This window comes from Aethalodelphis obliquidens, unplaced genomic scaffold, assembly GCF_003676395.1.
Source record: "Aethalodelphis obliquidens isolate GAN/ISIS:26980383/991018 unplaced genomic scaffold, ASM367639v1 scaffold66, whole genome shotgun sequence".
Classification (NCBI taxonomy): Eukaryota; Metazoa; Chordata; class Mammalia; order Artiodactyla; family Delphinidae; genus Aethalodelphis; species Aethalodelphis obliquidens.
The window spans coordinates 9,566,714-9,587,617 of NW_020838010.1; the positions used below are offsets into that span (position 1 = coordinate 9,566,714).

Sequence of the window (20,904 nt, forward strand, 5' to 3'; positions counted from 1 at the left end):
CATCGGTTAAAAAAATTGTTTTAAAGATTGTATTACCTCTCGCTTTCTGTTGAATTTTGCATTTTACAGCCTTCTGTGTTTCTTAATGAGTAACCAGATCTTTTCTGCTTTTTTGATATGCTGCCTTTGTAATACAGCTTTGAAGACTTGAGTCGGTAATGTTTTTCTTTGCTCTTTCTGCTTTATGTCATTTTAAATAGCTAAGTGTCAGTGATAAATTGAAACATGCCTGCGATTTCATATACACATACTTCTTGGGCAGCGGCTACTTTACCTCATGATAAACATGCAGATTTCTTTCGTTTCAGATCTTACAAGAAGACACAATGCATTCTCCCTGGATGAGCAACACATTACATGTATTTTGTGCGATTAGTGGCACGTCGAGTGACAGAGGTTATGGTTCCCCAAGATACGCTGCTGAGATATGAGGACATGCAGATGTAAAGTGATAACAAGAACGAACCTTCTCAGGAATATTTTGAGCTGTGCAAATGTTAAAATTTAAAGATTTGATATACATGGAGTGTTTTCTTCCTGACACCAAAATTTTCATGCTTTCAAACAGGGTGCTTACATATTTGTAAATATTTAAGCAACTTGAAAGTGCCTGGAAAATTGCACCACTGTGCTTGGTTTGTACTTTTTTAGGTAAATCTATATACTGAGAAGTAGAGCTCAAAAACGTTAATTCGATTTGCTCAACTGTTGCTTAAAATAATAATGGTACTGTGTAAAATTGTATAATGGAACACAATAAAAGGTAAAACTTATTTGTAATTAGAAGTGAAGGAAATAATACTTTGAACTTAGCATTTTTCTTGGCAGGAAGCTAAATTTATTATCATACTAATCCTTGGAGGAAAAAAATTGATAAAATTTCCATAAAACATGGATACTTCCAATTGGGGAGATGATTTGAAATCTTGCCTACCAGTGGTCAAGACTGGGCTAAGGGAAGCAAAAGCATTATTTAAAAAGGAAAATTTCACACAGAAAGGATATATATAGAAATACCAGGGTTACCGATCCTTCAAGTTTTGATCCAGTGATGCTAGGTACTCCAGTTGGTCTCTCTGACATACAAGACAAGGGACTCCTTTGTGGCATAGGTTTGCCTAGCAAGCAACGTTCGTTGCCAGAGCTTCATCAGCTGAGGCTATCTATAGAGCTAAACAAAACATCTCTGAGATTTGCAGTCAGTGCAACTCCAAAGCTTTAGCAGCAGATTCTGAGGGTAGGGATTTTGTAATGATCATTTACAATGATCATCAGTTTACAAGTGTAACAAGCATTTCGATAGAACTTGATGGTTGCAGCGTTTCTTGGGTGGGTATACGTAAGCACCACAGATTTAGCAACTGCTAGCTAGGGATTACATCTCTAACTATGAAGAAGCCTCAGACTACCTAAATAATTCAGGAGAAACCAAGATGCGAAGAACTTTTTTAGCTTGAATTATCCATATAATTTTGGCTGCCTTTCATGTAAACTGTAAGTCCTAGACTTATTTTTCTTATGTAGTTTAGCTTATTTTACAGACCAAAAAGAAAAGGGAAAACAGACACTGAAATATATAAATGGGTCGCATGGAGCCTTGGCTTTTTAAATGCTTTGTGATCGAGTAAACCTTAGAGATTATGCACCTGGCTTGGCCATTTTTCTTTACATGTCATTTTTAAGCTTTCAGGGGAGCATGAAATTATTTATGAAATGTTAATTTTGTATTTAATAGGGGATTCAGAAATTTCAGAGGCAGTTTGTAATATCTTGGGGTAACTGGAGAGTTAGTTTCACCTTTAAAGTGATTATATTTGGCATGTATATGTAAAGAACCGTCACCTAGAGAGAGTGCTGCCTTCTGAGAATGAGGCATCTTGGGGAAACTTCAGTGCTCTTTTGTCAATAACTAGTCCCTATCATGTCCCCCAGCAAAGTATTGTGCCCTGTGGATAATTTTTTAAAGTATAACAAATGACCCCTGCCCTCAAGGAACTTGCAATCTAGTTGAGGAGGCAAGATAGACACAAAATTAAATAAAACAAGAATTAACAATATAAGACAAGAAAAGTTGTATATGAACATTGACAAATGAAGGACATTGCCCATAGCTCATATCACATTCAAGGAATGAGAGGCCACTGTGAGTTGTAATGTTCAGGGATGGTTTCATGGGCAAAGTAAGCCTTGAACAGGCTTTCAAAGGTGAGAGGGTGTTCTAGGCAGGAGGAACATCATAAGCAAAGGTGCAAAAAGAATTTGCAGAAGTTCAGGGGATGATGAGACCAGTTTTGTTCAGGGGAGTAGTGGAAAGAAAGTTCAGACCTAGATTTTGGAAGGCCTTGAATACCAGGCTAATAGTATTTGGACTTTAGTCAGTAAATATGAGGGAGCCAGTCCAGGTTTTTGAACAGAGAGACTACTTGATTAAATGTTATTTTTAGTTATGAGTCCATAAACCCATAGATGTGAACAAGAATGGAGAAGAAAGGACAAGTACAAGAGGTACTCTGTGGAAAGACTGGACATGACTTATTGATGGCTAAGGAGAAAAGAGGAAAAGTTAAAGAGAATTTTGTGTTCTGTGGCCGGTGAGTTCTCCGGGTCATAGCACAATTTCACTAGATTTTTTTTCACCAACTTTCAGACTGAGGTCAGAAAGCTATATACAGAGAACAAGGTGGGCTAGACTAGAGAAAGCCAGCAAAATGTGTTTTGAAACACTGCATATATTAGGTGTTACTGTTTATATAGTTTAATGATTTCATGAAGTGATTTGGCCTCTACAGATTAATTCACATCAAAGAGTACGTTTCTGCTCTACTGATTATTTTTGCAGTTAAGCTTGAGTCCAATTTCCCCTGGAAGCTCTTGTTTTGATAGTCTTTGACCATATTGTAAAATGTGAATAAAGTCACCATTAGTCGTGTTAGTTTATCACTACGGTGATAACCCGTAGAGAAAGTAAGCAATTCCATGTAGGTTTTCCAAGTAACCAGTGCACCAATGGCATCCTGTCTCTAGATGGGATTGTTATTGTTACCATGTGATTTGACTGCTTATAATAAATACTGTCAACGTCTTTTTAGAAATGAAACAAAGAGCAGCAGTGGTAGCAACAGCCTTGGAACCTTGACCAACGTATCATAGAACTAGAGATGACTCACTGGTTAATTAACAAACTAAATAGGTCAGCATAATAAAAACCCAAGCCTTTGATTATAAATACTGGTTTATCTGAAATGCAGAACCTGAGCAATGTATTGGAATAATAGGAAATTTCCAAACTCTTGAAAATATTAATAATCAGACACATATCTCAGGCTTGTGATCCACAAAATGGTGGGCTACCTTCAGTCTTGTTCTAACAGTATATACTACTTCAGCTATCAAAACACAGGGGGGAAAAAAAAACCACAGGGGAAAGGAGTAGAGTAAAAGGGGTGGGGAGTGTGGGTTTGTGTAGCAAGGCTATTCCCCTGTCCTGGGATTTGGCCTGTAAGAGTGCTTTGTTCATCTGGTTCCGGTTACAATAATGCTTTTTTTCTAGTCCCAAACCACATAATGGTTACTTGAAGAAAAGTGTATATGTATGTTTATCCAACTCCTGATTGAACTTGTGACTAAATCCTTCAAAGATTTTGCCTCTGTGTATGGCATCTTAAAACTTTTTCCAACATGCTTTTTTCTCTTCTGTTTTCCTCTTTATTGAGCTGTGGTTCACACACCGTACAATTCACCCATTTGAAATGCACAATTCAAGGGTTTTTAATATATTCAGAGTTGTGCAACCATCACCACAATTAATTTTAGAAATTTTCATCACTCCAAAAAGAAACCGCATACACATTAGCAGTCACTCCCCATTGCCCACCAACCAGCCCCCAGCCCCTGATAATCAGTAATCAACTTTCTGTATCTATAGATCTGTATTCTGGACATTTCATATAAATAGAATCACACAATATGTGGCCTTCTGTGGAACTGGCTTCTTTCATTTAGCATAATATTCTCAAGGCTCATCCATGTTGTAGCATGTATCAGAATTTCACTCCTTTTTAATGGCTGAATAATATTCCTTTTGTATGGATACACCACATTTAATCTGTTCATCAGTTGATGGACATTTGGGTTATTTTCGCTTTGGGGCTATTATTGATAATGTTGCTATGAACACTCACGTACAAGTTTTTGTGTGGATATGTTTTCATTTGTCTTGGGCATATACCTAGGAGTTGAATTACTGGGTCATATGGTAACTCTACGTTTAGCCTTTTGAAGGACTGCCAGACTGTTTCCCGCAGCAGCTGCACCACTTTACAGTGCCGGCAGCAGTAAATAAGGATTCCAATTTCTCAGTATTCTCAGCAACACTTGTTATTATCTGCCTCTTTGATTATCACCTTCCTGGTGGGTGTGAAGTGGTATCTCATTGGGGTTTTTGTTTGCATTTCCCAAATGGCTAATGAAGTTGATCATTCTTTCATGTGTTTGTTGACTGTTTTTATGTTCTTTGGAGATAAATCTATTCAGATTCTTTACCCATTTTTAAACATTGGTTTGTCTTTTTATTGTTGAGTTGCAAGAGTTCTTTATATGTTCTAGATGCAAGTTCCTTATCAGATATATGATTTCCATATATTTCTGTGGGTTGCCTTTTCACTTTTGTAATGGTGTCCTTTGAAACAAAAGTTTTTAATTTTGATGAAGTCCAATTTATCTATGTTTTCTTTTGTCGCTCGTGCTTTGATATTGTACCTAAGAAGACATTGCCTAATCCAAGGTCGTGGAGATTTATACCTACATTTTCTTCAAGTTTGGGAGTTTTAACTCTTACTTTTAGGTCTTTGATCCATTTCAAGCTGGGTTTTGTATATGGTGTGAGATAGGGGTTCAAATTCATTCTTTTGCATGTGGCTATCCAATTGTCTTCGTACCATTTGTTGAAAAGACTATTCTCCCCCATTGAATTGTCTTGGCACCCTTTTCAAAAATCTATTGACCATAAATGTACAGGTTCATTCTGGGCTCTCAGTTCTTTTCCACTGATCTATATGTCTGTCCCTATGCCAGTACTGCATTGTCTTGATTACTGTAGCTTTGTAGTAAGTTTTTAAATTGGGAAGTGCAGGTCCTCCAACTTCATTCTTTTTCAAGACTGTTTTGGGTATTCTGGGTCCCTTGCATTTCCATATGAATTGTAGACTCAGATTGTCAATTTTTGCAAAAAAAAAAAAAAAAAGTAGCTGGGATTTTGGTAGAATTTGCTGTGAATCTGTAACTTAATTTGGGGAATATTGCCACCTTAACAATATTAAGTGTCCCAATGCATGAACGTAGGATGTTTTTCTGTTTGCTTTGGTTGTCTTTAATTTCTTTCAAAAGTGTTTTATGGTTTTCAGTTTAGAAGTATTACACCTCTTTTGTTAAAGTTATTCCTTAGTATTTTATTCTTTTTAATGCTATTGTAAAGGGAGTTTTTTTTTAATTTCATTTTCCGATTGTTCATTGCTAGTTTATAGAAATACAACTGACTTTCGTATATTGACCTTGTATCCCGAAACCTTGCTGAATGCATTTATTAGCTTTAATAGTTTTTTATGGGTTCTTTAGTGTTTTCTATATAAGATCATGTCATCTGAAAATACAGATAGTTTTACTTCTTCCTTTCCAATCTTGATTCTTTTTATTTCATGTTCTTACTTGGCACTTGGCTAGAACTTCCAGTAGAATGTTAAATAGCAGTGGTGAGAGCAAGACATCCTTGTCTTATTACTGATCTTTGGGAGAAAGCTTTCAGTCTTTCACCTTTAAGTATGGTATTAGCTGTGGGGTTTTCATAGATGCTTTTTATCAGGTTGAGGAAGTTCCCTCCAACATGACTTGCATCTGTTTTCCAATTCAGTTTCCCCTGGTAATCATATGATCCGTGTATGACATATAGGGAAATAGATGAGAAATGGTTAAGAAATGTACTCAAGATACACATCAAATTAGAGATGAAACCAAGGCATCCTAACTCACAGTCCACAGTGTTTTCAACTATTATATACTATTTCCTATAGTCTCCTGCTGCAACTTCCTGCAGCTTTCTACAGAGACCAAAAAAGTTTCCTCTCTTCCTTTTTACTAAGAAGGTAAGCTCCGTAAAGGTAGAGTCTGTGTCTAATTTTTCACCTCTGTTTCCCTGAAATCTAACAGTACCTGCCACAGAATAAGTACTTGAGCAGTCTCTAGGAAATAAAACCAGTTTAGATAAGCAGATACTTCCAGGGCTTTTATTATGATCAAGGCAATATCCCAGCCCTCAGAGACAGTGCGGTTGAGAAGGTAAGACATAGTCACATAAGGTACGAAGAGGTCTGATAATAGCAAATCAGTGGTAATGGCAAGTGCTTGAATAGGCAGAGCTTTTCTAGATGTAGAACAAAAAAGGCTTCGTGGAGGAGCACAGCCTTGAAGGATGGGTAGGAACTAGCGTGTGTGCATTAAGGAAGTACCTTAGGCAGGGTTTTTAACAAGAAGTTGAAAAATTAACTTCATTTTAATTATTATGTGAACTCTGACCATTAAAACCAATCAGTATCACAAGGGACATACAAAGGAAAAATAATAGAGTGCATGTAAAATCGAGTAACATTCTCTATCTTGTTTTTCTGACTCCCTTATCCTTTTGTCTTAGATTCAAACTGAGTAAATCAGTCTTTTCTTTTTGTCTAGAAAATGTATGCTCTAGTTGCTTCATTCCCATGTTAGAAAACTTTTTCAGCCTACCTCAGTCAAGTTCTGACCAACAAGTCTGTTCTTTGTGCATTGTAGCATTTTGTAATAATCACTGCTTCAGTAGATCTCCTAGTTGAGAGTCTTAAAAAGCTCTGGACCCCTCATTCTGCATGCCGAGTGTGTGCCTCTGATAGGAAACCAATGGAAGCTATCACGTGAGCAGTTCAGGGCTGCAATCCGTGAACTGTAGACCATTCGCCACAATTTTTTTTTTTTTTTTTTTTTTTTTTTTTTTTTGCGGTACACGGGCCTCTCACTGTTGCGGCCTCTCCCGCTGCAGAGCACAGGCTGCGGACACGCAGGCCCAGCGGCCATGGCTCACGGGCCCAGCCGCCCCGCGGCGTGTGGGATCCTCCCAGACCAGGGCACGAACCCGCGTCCCCTACATCGGCAGGCGGACTCCCAACCACTGCGCCACCAGGGAAGCCCTCGCCACAATTTTTTGATCTCCCATTGTGAACCAGGTATATGAATGATCAAGGCAGTATTCGGTGGGCAGGTATACAGATGAGAGATTATAATTATAATCTAGTAGTTATTCCAAGGGTAGTCTTTTTCTGTCAGTAACTGGACTGGGTCTTCTGAATTCTGTATCCCTGAAGAGGAACATCTTATGTCTCTTTGAGGGATATAAATAATAGTGCCTGGAAATGATGTACTTGAACATTTAATATTAAGAAGCAAAAGCAGACCTAAAATTGATGTGGAGTTCTGTTCAATGCAAAGACGATCAGGTCCTATAGTGCTCACGCAGTGAATTATTTCAGAATTCTTCTTTGTCAGGATTCGAGATGCTTCCAGAACCACTGTAAATCGTGATGATAGTACTATGCCCTCCCTCCACATCCCAAACTAAATCTAGACACACAAACAGACAAAATGAAAGAGGTCGAGTGAGGGAAAAGGGCCGAGTTGACAAAGTTATCCCTGTCAGAACAACTACGGTGAAAATGAAAGACTTCTGGAAGGAAACTTGGCTGCACTTTGTTCCACTGCAACTCCAAGTAGGTACAAGGTCAGCTGAAGACGATTCAGGTCCCATGTAAGAGAATTTATGTTCAGGGAAGTAATTTGGGGGTATTTACGCAGAAAATAAGGTAACCCCACCACCACTACCACCACTTCCTCCTCCTGTGTTACGGAAACAGAACTTAAAGTTCTAGCCGTGGAAGGAGAATCTTCAGGAGGGAAAGTTCCAACTCTGTCCCCATTGGTTTAACCATCTTGTGATTATTCTTTCTCTTGGAACTGCCACCAGTGTGATGGCCCCCAGGGGTGTTTCATGATAACCCTGTGCTTCTAGTTGAGCCTTTGGCAGGGGATGGACTAGTTAGGGGTCCTCCTAGCCTACCCGGGGGCTTTGTCTGCCCTCCAATGATTACTCTCATTTTGAGAGTTTTGGCATTCCTTCTATATAGCATATGGTGGTTAAGTGCACAGACTCTGAAAACCAACTGTCATTTACCAAGCTGTGGGACCTTGGGCATGTTACTTGATCCCTCTATGCCTTCATTTTCTCATCTGTAAAATGGACGTATTTATTTTACCTACCTCCTAAGATTATTGTGAAAATTCAATGAAGTAAGGTATGTAAAGCCCAGACAGTGATACCTGGCACATCCGTTTGATTGTTACATCTATACGTGTGTTAGCTAAGAAATGTAATCTTTCCCCCAGAGCGTAGCAGAATTTTGCCAGCCACCACACCCTGTATGTCTCTGGACCCATCTCTCCATTCCAGGTGGAAGTGGGGTAGGGACAATGGGTGGGTCAAGGTCAGGCCATTTTTACCACTTGATATTCCACAGATCACCCCTGGCCTCACTAGATCTCACCGTGTGCTGGAGAGCTGTGCCCCGTGCAAGGACGTTATTTCCTGTGTGGTATGGGCGCCGACAAACATGCACAGATGCTGGCCGTTAGCAGCAAACACTGCCATACTGGTGTATCCTGGATGAATATCAGCCCTGCCCCTGCGTCTATCTTCCTGAACAGAAGCCGGTTATTTATCTTTATAGTTTCCACACACATCTGAGCATTGACAAGCTGTCCCTTAGGCCCCTGAACTCTAGGACCTCTCGGCTTACCTCCTCTGGCTTCCTTCTGCTCTCAGAATTACACAGAAGTGGTTTTGGATTTGCGATTGAACTGGTGGGATTTACTCCCTCAGTATTCCCTCTATAGAGAGTCTCTAAATACACAGCCTCCTTCAACTGAGTTTAATTTGTATTTCTCATTTGGATTTCTGCTGTCAATGTTCACAGATAACCAGCTCTCATGAAAAAGATCAGAAAAGTTTTCAGTTTCCCTTTCCCATTTCCTACCCATTTCTTTGTAGCTATAGAAATCCTTTAGGGGCAAATTCGCCCAACCAATCTTGTTTAAAGACATTTCATCCTCACTTTAGGTGATGGGGCTTGGAGTTGAGGCCTACTTTCCCCGTGCATTGCAGTGAAGCGCCGGCCCCTCCCTCCCAATCCCCTCCTAGACCCTGTCCTCTTCCTCCTTCATCCAAGAGCTTGCCACACTCCTATGCTGTGCGCTCTCCTCACACTAGCTTCTCAGCGATCACTGTCTGAATGAATCAGCTTCCACAACTGTGACCCATAACTCCAGCTCATCTCACCTAAGGGCATTTCAGCAAGTTTCTGCAGCCACTGCAGCTTGGAGAAACTGACATTTAGTCAAGATCGGACAAGCCTGCGTTAAGGAAATGTCTTGAGGTGGAACTGGCTGTATTTTCCCTCTCTCCACCCCAAATCTGAAATTTTCCTCATGGATGGATACCTCTCTACTATCATTCTCCCTCCCTGCCAGGTATTCCCCAGCAAGGATTTCTTCCTTCAGATGGCCGTGAGCAAATCAGTCCCTGCCCCTACTCTGCTTCCTCCCCCTGCTCTGATGTTGGGGCATCCATAGGAAGTCAGCTACCCGCACCATCCCACCCCATCTACCAGGATGTGGCAGAGTGTGGGTGGTTATCTTGCACTTCCCGTTTCTAGGAGGCCAACCGGCCAAGACTGAATTGCCTAGACCCTAAACGTCACCACCGGCACCCTGCTGGCTGGCCTCACGTGCTCACTTCTTTGGTTATTCCTTCGCTCTCTGGTCCCTTAGATCTCAGAATGGTGGTTCTTAATTGGGAGTGATGCCCCCTGCCGCCCCCGCCAAAGACATACGTTTTGGAAGGTGGGGTAGATACTGGAATCTAGCGCGTAGAGACCAGGAATGCTGCTGTGCACAGGCAGCCCCCCCTACAACAAAACTACCTGGCCCCTAATGTCAGGAGGGCACAAGTTGCACTGCTGCCTACCTCACTGGACTCCTTGAAGGCTACTCCACCAGCTGGTTTGTCCTCAAGGACCCTTCTGCTGGCCATCCTACCAATAGTCCACTGGGAGATCTCTCCTCCCGACTAATGACGTTTTTTTACCCTCAGCTGCAACTATCTGCCTGCTTGCGCGCCTGCATACACGAGCAGGAGGGGTCCGCCTGACCTTCATCTCTAACTCGGCACTTGGTCTGCAGATGGGCTCTGCTCAAGAACCTGAGGATGCTCAAGGTCTGCTTCACCACCTCCGTAGCTGTCCCTTCCACTTTCTGGTGAAGTCTTTCTCACTACTAGTGACACTCCCAACTCGCTAACTTGGCCAAACAATTCCAATTCTATTGCTGCTGCCACCCATAAAGCAGTTTAATTCCTCTAATAAAACAAAACCCAAGACTTCTACGATATTAGCCGTGAAAGAAAGAAGCATTAGGTCGAGAAGACTATTTGCTGAACGACGTAAAAATAAAGTCCTGAATCAATGGCGTTGCATACCTTGTCACAATTATAAAGATGTGACTTCTCCGCTAAATATCTAAATTCAATGCCATCCTAATCAAAATCCCTAAAGGATATTTTTAACTTGAAAAAATGATTCTCAAGTTTATCAGAGAGAATAAAGATGAAAAAATAGCGAAGAGAATACCCCAAATAGACGAATAAGAAACAAAGGCTTGCCCTAGCAGACCTTAAAATGAAGAATATACCTAATTAAAACGGGGCATTTACAGAAGAACAAAATTGGGAGGACTAGTTACCTGACTTCCAGACTTACTGTGAAGCTACAATAATCAAGGCAGTGTGATATTAGCAAGAGAATAGACGAAGGGATCAATGGGACAGAATAGAGACTCCAGAAATAGACCCCCATAAATATAGTCAATTGATCTTTGACAGAGGAGCAAAGGCAATGCAATGGAGCAAATATAGTCTTTTCAACACATGGTACTGGAAGAAATGGACATCCACAGGCAAAAGAACAAATCTAGACAGAGACCTTACACCCTTCACAAAAATTAACTGAAAGTGGATCACAGATCTAAATGTAAAATGCAAAACTATAACGCTCCCAGAAGATAACATAGCAGAAAACCTAGATGACCTTGGGCATAGTGATGCCTTTTTAGATACAACACCAAAGACAGGTCCATGAAAGAACTAATTAATAAGCTGGACTTCATTAAAATTAAAAACTTGTTCTCTGTGAAAGACAATGTCAAGAGAATGAGAAGACAAGCCACAAACTGGGAGAACATAGTTGTGAAAAAGAAGTATTTACAAAAATGTTCCACATTATATCTCATCAAGAAAATGCAAATTAAAACAACAATGAGGGCTTCCCTGGTGGCGCAGTGGTTGAGAGTCTGCCTGCTAATGCTGGGGACATGGGTTCGAGCCCTGGTCTGGGAAGATCCCACATGCCATGGAGCAACTAGGCCCGTGAGCCACAACTACTGGGCCTGCGCGTCTGGAGCCTGTGCTCCTCAACAAGAGAGGCCGCGATAGTCAGAGGCCTGCGCACCGCGATGAAGACTGGCCCCCACTTGCCACAACTAGAGAAAGCCCTCGCACAGAAACGAAGACCCAACACAGCCAAAAATAAATAAATTAATTAATTTAAAAAAAACAAACAAACAAAAAAAACAATGAGATACCACTACACATCTATGAGACTGGGCTAAAATCTAGAACACTGACAACACCAAACGCTGGCAAGGATATGGAGCAGCAGGAACTCCATTCGTTGCTAATGGGGATGCAAAATGGTACAGTCACTTTGGAAGACAGATTTCTACAAACTAGAAATACTCTTATCATATGATCCAGCTATTTACCCAAAGGAAATGATAACATGTCCACACAAAAACCTGCGCAGGAATATTTATAGCAGTTTTATTCACCATTGCCAAAACTTGGAAGCAACCAAGATGTCCTTCTTGGTAGCTGAGTGGATAAATAAACTGAGGTACGTCCAGACAATGGAATATTATTCAGCCCTAAAAAGAAATGAGCTATCAAGCCCTAAAAAGACATGGAGGAACCCTAAATGCATATTACTAAGTGAGAGAAGCCAGTCTGAAAACGCTACATACTGTATGACTCCAACTATATGACATTCTAGAAAAGGCAAAACTATGGAAAGACTTCCCTGGCGGTCCAGTAGTTAAGACCCCGCGCTTCCAACGCAGGGGGCGCAGGTTCAATCCCTGGTCGAGGAACTAGGATCCCGCATGACGCAAAGTGCAGCCCAAAAATAAATAAATAAATTCTGGAAAAAAGGTGGACATCCTTGTTAAAAAAAAAAAGGCAAAACTATGGAGACAATAAAAACATCAGTGATTGCTGTTTGGAAAGTGGGTGGAGGGAGATGAATAGTCAGAGCACAGAGGATTTTTAGGGCAGGGAAAATACTCTGTATGATACTATAATGATGGATACATATCATTATAGATTTGTCCAAACCCATAGAATGTACACCACCAAGAGTGAGCCCTAAGGTAAACTACAGACTTCGGGAGATCCTGATGTGTCAGTGTAGCTTCACGCTTGGTAACAAATGCACCCCTCTGGTGGGGGCTGTGGGTAATGGGGGAGGCCGCGCACGTGTGGGGAAGGGGTACGTGGGAAATCTCTGCACCTTCCTCTCAATTTTGCTGTGAACCTAAAACTGCTCCAAAAGAAAAAGTCAATAATTTTTTTCAAACCGGGAACTTACTAATATGGAAATAGGCAGGCAGAAGGATGTAACAGAATAATATATGTAAAAATCTATATGACAAAGCTTTAATTTCAAAAAATAAATCAATAAATCATGTTGGGATTATTCAATAAATAGTATTGTAATAATCAGCTAAGTATCTGCACAAAAGTTAAGGGATCCCTACCTTACTATTTACAAAAAAATCAATTTCAAATTGATCATAGATTTAAAAGTTAAAAAAACAAGACCCTTAAAGAGCTAGAATTGAACATGTATTGCTATGTGTACAGTCTTGAGGTTGGGAAGGTCTTTCCAATGAAGACTCAGAATTCAGAAGTCAAAAAGAATAAGCAACTGATAACTTCGATCCCCCAAATTGTATTTATTTTTTATTTTATCTTTAATTTTATTTTTTTTTGGCCGCGCCGCAGTGTGTGGGATCTCACTTCCCCAACCAGGGATCGAACCCGTGCTCCCTGCAGTGGAGCGCGGAGTCTTAACCGCTGGACTGCCAGGGAAGTCCCCCCAAAATTTTAAACTAAAAACATTATAAGTAAAGTCAAAAGAAAAATAACTGAGTAAAATATTTGCAGCTCTATGATAGATTATAAATATCCTTAATATAAAAAGCATTCTTACAAATCAATAAGATGAATTTTCTAATAGGAAAATGGGTAAAGAACATGAATAGGCAATTTTCAGGAGGGAAAACACAAATGGTTTATAAATATATGAACAAATGTTCAACTTTCTTATTAAAGAAATGTAAATTAAAACAATGACAGTCAAAGGAGGAAGGAAGGACATCTTTATTAAACTCTAAGGAGGAACAAAAAGGAAGTAAACATCTGAGACATCTAGCCTTAAAAAAGACTGGCACAACTTCAGTGACATCTTAACCTGGGGTCCTCGCTTTTTCTCCCTGCTTCTCACCACCCACAGCCTACTTCTCAGCCCGGGAGGTCCCTCCTAGACACTGTGACATCTTCCTGGGGAAGATGGAGAGTCAGTGTCCCAATAGATATGCCAATGAAAGTTCTCCTGCCCAGGACAAGTCGGTTGTTTGTTTTTGGTTTGAGAGGCAGGCATCTTACCAAGGTGACCGACACCTGGAACTGACTGATTCACGTGAGGATTCACCTCTGTGAGGTTCCACATTGAATAAATACACAACAACCGCAGCACTCATGAAAGGAAACTCAAGCCTAGGCAGTAATCCAAGTGGGATCATTGCAGGACAGTAAACAATGAGGAAAGGAGAAAAAAGGATGTGGAAGGGAATGATGACATAAATAGTAACTCAGACAGTACTTAAATATGTGCCTGGCACTGTTATAAGTGCTTTGCATACAAGAATTCATTTCATTCTCACTACAAATTTGTGAGGCAATTACTAATATTACCCACCATCTTATGACTGGGGAAACTGAGGCACAGTGACGCTAGATAAGTTGTTTGAGATCACACAATAAGTGGCAGAGCTGGAGTTTGAACCCAGGGAATCTGGTGTAAAAATTCACACTCTGAGCCACCACGCTGAGATGAATCAAGGGAAAAAGAAGAGAGATGCTGGAGCATAAAAAGATGAGGAAGGAAGGAAAGAGGAGGAAAGCCTCAGTTTCCTGACGTCGGAAGGCAGTTGCTAGGTGTATACATATATCCACTCTTTTTTAGATTCTTTTCCCATGTAGGTCATTACAGAGTACTGAGTAGAGTTCCCTGTGCTGTACAGTAGGTCCTTTTTAGTGATCTGTTTTATATATAGTAGTGTGTATATGTCAATCCCAATCTCCCAATTTATCCCCCTCCTCCCTTTTCCCCCCTGGTGACCATAAGTTTGTTTCTACATCTGTGACTCTATTTCTGTCTTGTAAATAAGTTCATTTGTACCATTTTTTTAGATTCCACATATAAGCGATACCATATTTGTCTTTCTCTGTCTGACTGACTTCACTTACTATGATAATCTCTAGTTGCATCCATGTTGCTGCAAATGGCATTATTCCATTCTTTTTTATGGCTGAGTCATATTCTAATGTTATTTTTATATTGTGAGAGACAATTGTTTTCAGAAGGAATCCATGTGAATTCAGGAATACCAAAATGCTGCCTTTTGGGTTTGTTTTTCTCCCCTCTGCCGTAGCACAACCTAGAGCAGCAAAATCAGGGCAAGAGAGAGGCATGGACATATATACACTACCAAACGTAAGGTAGATAGCTAGTGGGAAGCAGCCGCATAGCACAGGGATATCGGCTCGGTGCTTTGTGACTGCCTGGAGGGGTGGGATAGGGAGGGTGGGAGGGAGGGAGACACAAGAGGGAAGAGATATGGGAACATATGTACATGTATAAGTGATTCACTTTGTTATAAAGCAGAAACTAACACACCATTGTAAAGCAATTATACCCCAATAAAGATGTTTAAAAAAAAAAAAAAGATCTACCTATGCCCCCTCCCACCTCACCATTTAGCTGTAATTTAAACAAGAAAAGGCCTTACATCCTAGGAAGACTGGAGACTAAACTGAAGATAATTCCAATTCTCAGATAAATTCTTAAACGCCCTCTAGTCTTCACCTGCACCATGCCACATCTTTAGGGTTCTAAACGAAATTACAGCTTTATGGCTAAAGCGAACACTGAAATTGAGGAAAAACTGGGAATTCTAAGGCCACTACCAAAATAGTTGGCAGAGACTGTGGGATTTGGGGCATTTACTTCTGAAGAAGGGGAAGGGTGCCAGTATTCACCAGCTTGGTGTCCTGCCGTGGCCTCTCTCCCAAGTTCTAGAGCCTTAAACCCAGCTGCTTCCTGGGCTTCTCACCTTCGGGGCCCATGGGCACCTCAGGATCACCATGCCCCCACCCGACCTCCTCCTCTTCCCTAGAAACCTGCTTCTCTTCCTGTGTTCCCCATCTCAGCGATGACATCTCCCATCCAGTCACCCAGGCCACAAACCCGCAAGTCATCTAGGTCGGCGTACTTTTTCCATGAAGGGCCAAATAGGAAATATTTGAGGCGTTGCAGGCCACATGGTCTCTGTCACAACTACTCAACCCCGCCATTGCAGAATGAAAGCAGCCATAGACAGCATGTAGCAAATGGGTGGGGCTGAGTTCCAATAAATCTGCAGTTAGGTGCACTGAAATATTTTCACATACTTTTCATATGTTACAAAATAGTCTTCTTTTGATTTTTGCCAGCTATTTAAAAATGTAAAATCCATTCTTAGGCCATGGGTCGTACAGAAGTAAGTGGGCTGGATTTTGTTGCTCTAGAATCCTCACCTTCCTTCCCACATCTAATTGGGCAAGTCCTACAGAACTCACTTCCTAAATACTTCTCGAATCTGCCCCACCTCTTCCTCCATATCGACACCGTTTTAATTCGGGTACTTGTCCATATTGCTTTCTGACATGGACAGTTAAAGTTGAAGGCTGCAAAGAAAAATCCTCTATAACTATGGTAGGTGGAAGCACATGTCCCTTCCCAGGTTTTTTAAGTTCCTCATAGCACGAAGCATAAGCTACAGATTAGTTTGCCTCTTCCTTCATCTGGCACTGGAGAAACGATCTATTAATGTATGCCACTGTTTCATGAGGTGGCCTGGGAGGAGAGGGTAACTGATGCCCTGTAATCTAGTCCCGGTGAAAAGCAGAGAATGGGAGTGAGCGCTTGAACGCATGCGCATGCTGGCTCTGTCTAACCTCAGGGGCCGGCTGGACTAGGTCTGGCCCTTGTCTCCACTGGTCTCCAGACTGGACATTCAGACGTGCTTTAGCTTGGGGCCAAGCCGTCTGCTGGTGGCTAGGACTCAGCTAATCTACCCAAGACATCTGTGGCATTGGTCCTCAATTTCTAGTCCTTTGCCCTATGTTTTCAGTGTGGCATTGGACAGCAGCAGTGTTCTTCTCTGGAAACGAGACCAGTGGCCAAACATCACGGGAGTTCACCCTGCCTATATGATGACACTCACCAAGTCTTGGTGGGAGCAAGAGACATTAGACGAATCACTCTCTGATGTCACACCTCCCACGTAAATAAAGGGGAAAGCCAATTTAGTTTCTATTTTATTCACTTTCTGGAATTTAAGAAACATTTTAGATTTTTTTAAAAATTTCATTGAAGTAGAGTTGATTTACAATGTTGGGTTAATTTCTGCTGTACAGCAAAGTGATTCAGTTATACTTAACATACATTTTTTTTTCATATTCTTTTCCACTATGGTTTATTGCAGGATACTGAAAATAGTTCCTTGTGCTATAGAGTAGGACCTTCTTGTTTATCCATTCTCTATATAATAGTTTGCATCTGCTAATCCCAAACTCCCAGTCCTTCCCTCCCCCACCCCCCTTCCCCTTGGCAACCACAAGTCTGTTCTCTATGTCTGTGAGTCTGTAAGAAACAGTTTAGATTTTTGATTGTTTCTTTTTTCTATGTTGTCTAATATGTCAGTTTCTTAAGTAAAGCATTCTTTTGGCTTATTTTGGATAGGATGATTGTAAGTACCTACAAGTCTTTTAATTTAAAATGACCTTTTTCCCTCATCATAAAAGTGAGCTACAACAGCAAACTGCTCATTGGATGATGCAAAAATCCCTCCCACAACGAACACCTAGAAATGTTGTACAAAATATAACATCACAAGTAGATATTTCAGGACTTCCCTGGTGGTGCAGTGGTTAAGAATCTGCCTGCCAGTGCAGGGGACATGGGTTTGAGCCCTGGTCCGGGAAGATCCCACATGCCACGGAGCAACTAAGCCCGTGCACCACAACTACTGAGCCTGCACGCCTAGAGCCCGCGCTCCGCAACAAAGAGAAGCCACTGCAATGAGAAGCCCACATACCACAATGAAGAGCAGCCCCTGCTCACCACAACTAGAGAAAGCCAGCGTGCAAAGAGCCAACGCAGCCAAAAATAAACAAATAAAAATTTATTTAAAAAAAATAAAGCAGCATCTTCACTGTCTGTTCCTTGATTCTACCTTATAATCCTACTTTGCATAATGTTGCATAATATACTGTATTTAAAAAAAAGATTTTTCACACCGTCTCCCCTCTCCTCAAACCTCCAGTTTTCTCTCTACCGTGTCACTGTTAGCAAATGATTTTTCTACTGATTTCACTGAAAAAAAGAGGAATAAGAAGAGAATGTTCTGGGCTTCCCTGGTGGTGCAGTGGTTAAGAATCCGCCTGCCAATGCAGGGAACACGGGTTCGAGGCCTGGTCAGGGAAGATCCCACATGCTGCGGAGCAACTAAGCCCGTGCGCCACAACTACTGAGCCTGCGCTCTAGAGCCCGCGTGCCACAACTACTGAGCCCGCGTGCCACAACTACTGAAGCCTGTGCACCTAGAGCCCATGCTGCACAACAAGAGAAGCCACCGCAATGAGAAGCCCACGCACCGCAACGAAGAGCAGCCCCCGCTCGCCGCATCTAGAGTAAGCCTGCACACAGCAAAGAAGACCCAACACAGCCAGTAAATAAATAAATGAATGAATAAAATTTTTTTAAAAATTAAATTATATTAAAAAAAGAAAAACAACCTTCCAATGGCCTCTCTTCTCACTCCAATAAAAGCAAAATCCTTCGAAGCTCTGGCTGATCTGGCACTTTGGGACCTCTGGTGTACTGCTGCTCTCTCTCTCTCCACTTTCCAGCCATGCTCCAGTCACACAGGCCTCCTTGCTCTTCCTTGAACATACCATGTCCACTTCCACCTCAGGGCATTTGCACTGGCTCTTACCTCTGCCTGAAATGCTCTCACCCAAAATAACGTCGTAGCTTTCTTCCTCATTTCATTTAGGTTTCTACCCAAATGTCGGTTTTCCCTGAGATAATAACTGCTCCCTCCACTCCCAGCACTCCCCATCCCCTTAGTAAACATGCTTTACTTTTCTCCATCCCAATTCATACCCTCTGACATTATAGTATTGTATTTTCTGGTTTGTTTGTGGTCTGCCTCCTTCAATTAGAATGTAAGCTTCATGAGGGCGGGGCTTTTGCCTTGTTCACTGGTGTAACTCCTGAAAACAGTTCCTGGTTCCATAGTAGATGCTCAATAAATATTTATTGAATGACTGTCTGAAAGGCACAGTTGAGAGTACAAGAAAATAAGGTGGCAGAAAGGATGAGAGAACTAAAAACTATAGTGGTATATGGGTAACTTGTCATCTAATGACTTGAGATTTGACCACTGTGGCCAAGACTGTCATCCCCTAATATCCATTCTCCTCTGTATCTATAACAGAACTCCTAATTTTTAGTTGGGCACAGTCACACAGAATAAAGACTACCATGACTAAGTTCTGACCAATGGGATATGAAAGAAAATGTTATTTGGAAGCTACTGAGGATCTTCCTTAAAAGACAGTTACCATGTCCCTTCTTCTTGACCTCTTACTCTTTTCTGCTGGCTGGAATGTACAAGCGAAGGCTAGAGCTGGAGCAGCCATCTTGGACCATGAGGTGACCTGAGATACAGAGACCACATGGACTGGAAGAACAATATAGAAAGAGCCTGGGTACCTGAGAACATGGTAGGGACAAACACTCCAAGCCGGCATGGCCTGCCTTACTCTGGACTGTTATATGAGACAATTTTTCTCTCACTTATACCTCTATTATTTTGGAGCTCTGTTGCTCTCAGCTGAACCTAGTACTAATCAGTACAATGCACATGCAGAGAGAGGAGCCAAGGCTTTGGAACCAAGAACCTTATATTAGTGTTGGACCATCAATTAGTTATCCCCTCAGTGAAATGGCAAATTAGGAAAAAACCTGTCCACTGGCAGAGGAGACTAAATGAAAGATTGCCTACCTAGGCCTGGGTTCTGGGCAGAAAAATAGAGTTCCTTTGAGAATTCATAACCACTAATAGGGTAAGATTTTTTAAACAATAAAAAGCACAACCCAAAGGGGGAAATGATAAATCTGAGTATATTATTATTATTATTTTATTTATTTATTTATTTTTGCAGTACGCGGGCCTCTCACTGTTGTGGCCTCTCCCATTGTGGAGCACAGGCTCCGGACGCGCAGGCTCAGTGGCCATGGCTCACGGGCCCAGCCGCTCCGCGGCATGTGGGATCTTCCCGGACCGGGGCACGAACCCGTGTCCCCTGCATCAGCAGGCGGACTCTCAACCACTGTGCCACCAGGGAAGCCCTGAGTATATTAAAATAAAAAAATATAATTCTGAATGACAAAATACACCATAAATGAAGTTAAAGACAGGCCACAGAATACATAAGCAACAAAGGATTAGTGCAAGAAAATATAAAGACTTCTATAAATCAATAAGAAAAAGACAACCTAGTAGAAGAACAATGGGGAAGGGACATGAAGAGGTAATTCACAGAAGAGGAAACTTTTTTTTTAACACCTTTATGAGAGTATAATTGCTTTACAATGTTGTGTTAGTTTCTGCTGTATAAAAAAGTGAATCAGCTATATGTATACATATATCCCTATATCTCCTCCCTCTTGCATCTCCCTCCCACCCTCCCTTTCCCACCCCTCTAGGTGGTCACAAAGCAGCAAGCTGATCTCCCTGTGCGATGCGGCTGCTTCCCACTAGCTATCTATTTTATGTTTGGTAGTGTATATATGTCCATGCCACTCTCTCGCTTCGTCCCAGCTTACCCTTCCCCCTCCCCATGTCCTCAAGTTCATTCTCTATGTCTGCGTCTTTATTCCTGTCCTGCCCCTAGGTTCTTTAGAACCTTTTTTTTTTTTTAGATTCCATATATATGTGTTAGCATACAGTATTTGTTTTTCAGAACAGGAAACTTTTAATGACCAGCAAACAAATGAAAAGGTGCCCAACCCATATTGATTATGGAAATGGTAATTAAAATAATAACTCATCCTTACTGAGACCCTACTATGTGCCAGGCAACATTCTAAAGGCTTTACATAAGAAACCATTTCATATCCATCAAACTGGCAAAACTTTTAAAAGCACAACAAATAACAACTTCTGGCGAGGATGTGAAGCAATGGAAACTTCCAGGCATGGCTGGTGAGAGTACAAGTACTTTACAAGGCAATTTGGCAATATCTAGTCAAGTGGAAGATACAAATATCA

At 41.3% G+C, this 20,904-nt stretch overlaps 1 protein-coding gene across 1 annotated transcript in view; it reads left to right on the forward strand.

Annotated features, from left to right (window-relative positions):
- Nucleotides 1-2,225, forward strand: part of LOC113610979 (dedicator of cytokinesis protein 11) — a gene marked incomplete at its 5' end in the record, with an annotated part of 42,448 nt that extends 40,223 nt beyond the window's left edge. Inside the window, one exon of the mRNA XM_027089538.1 lies at nucleotides 309-2,225. Coding sequence (XP_026945339.1) covers nucleotides 309-431 — 123 coding nt within the window. The remainder of the gene's footprint in view (nucleotides 1-308) is intronic.
- Nucleotides 2,226-20,904: the final 18,679 nt, after the last annotated feature.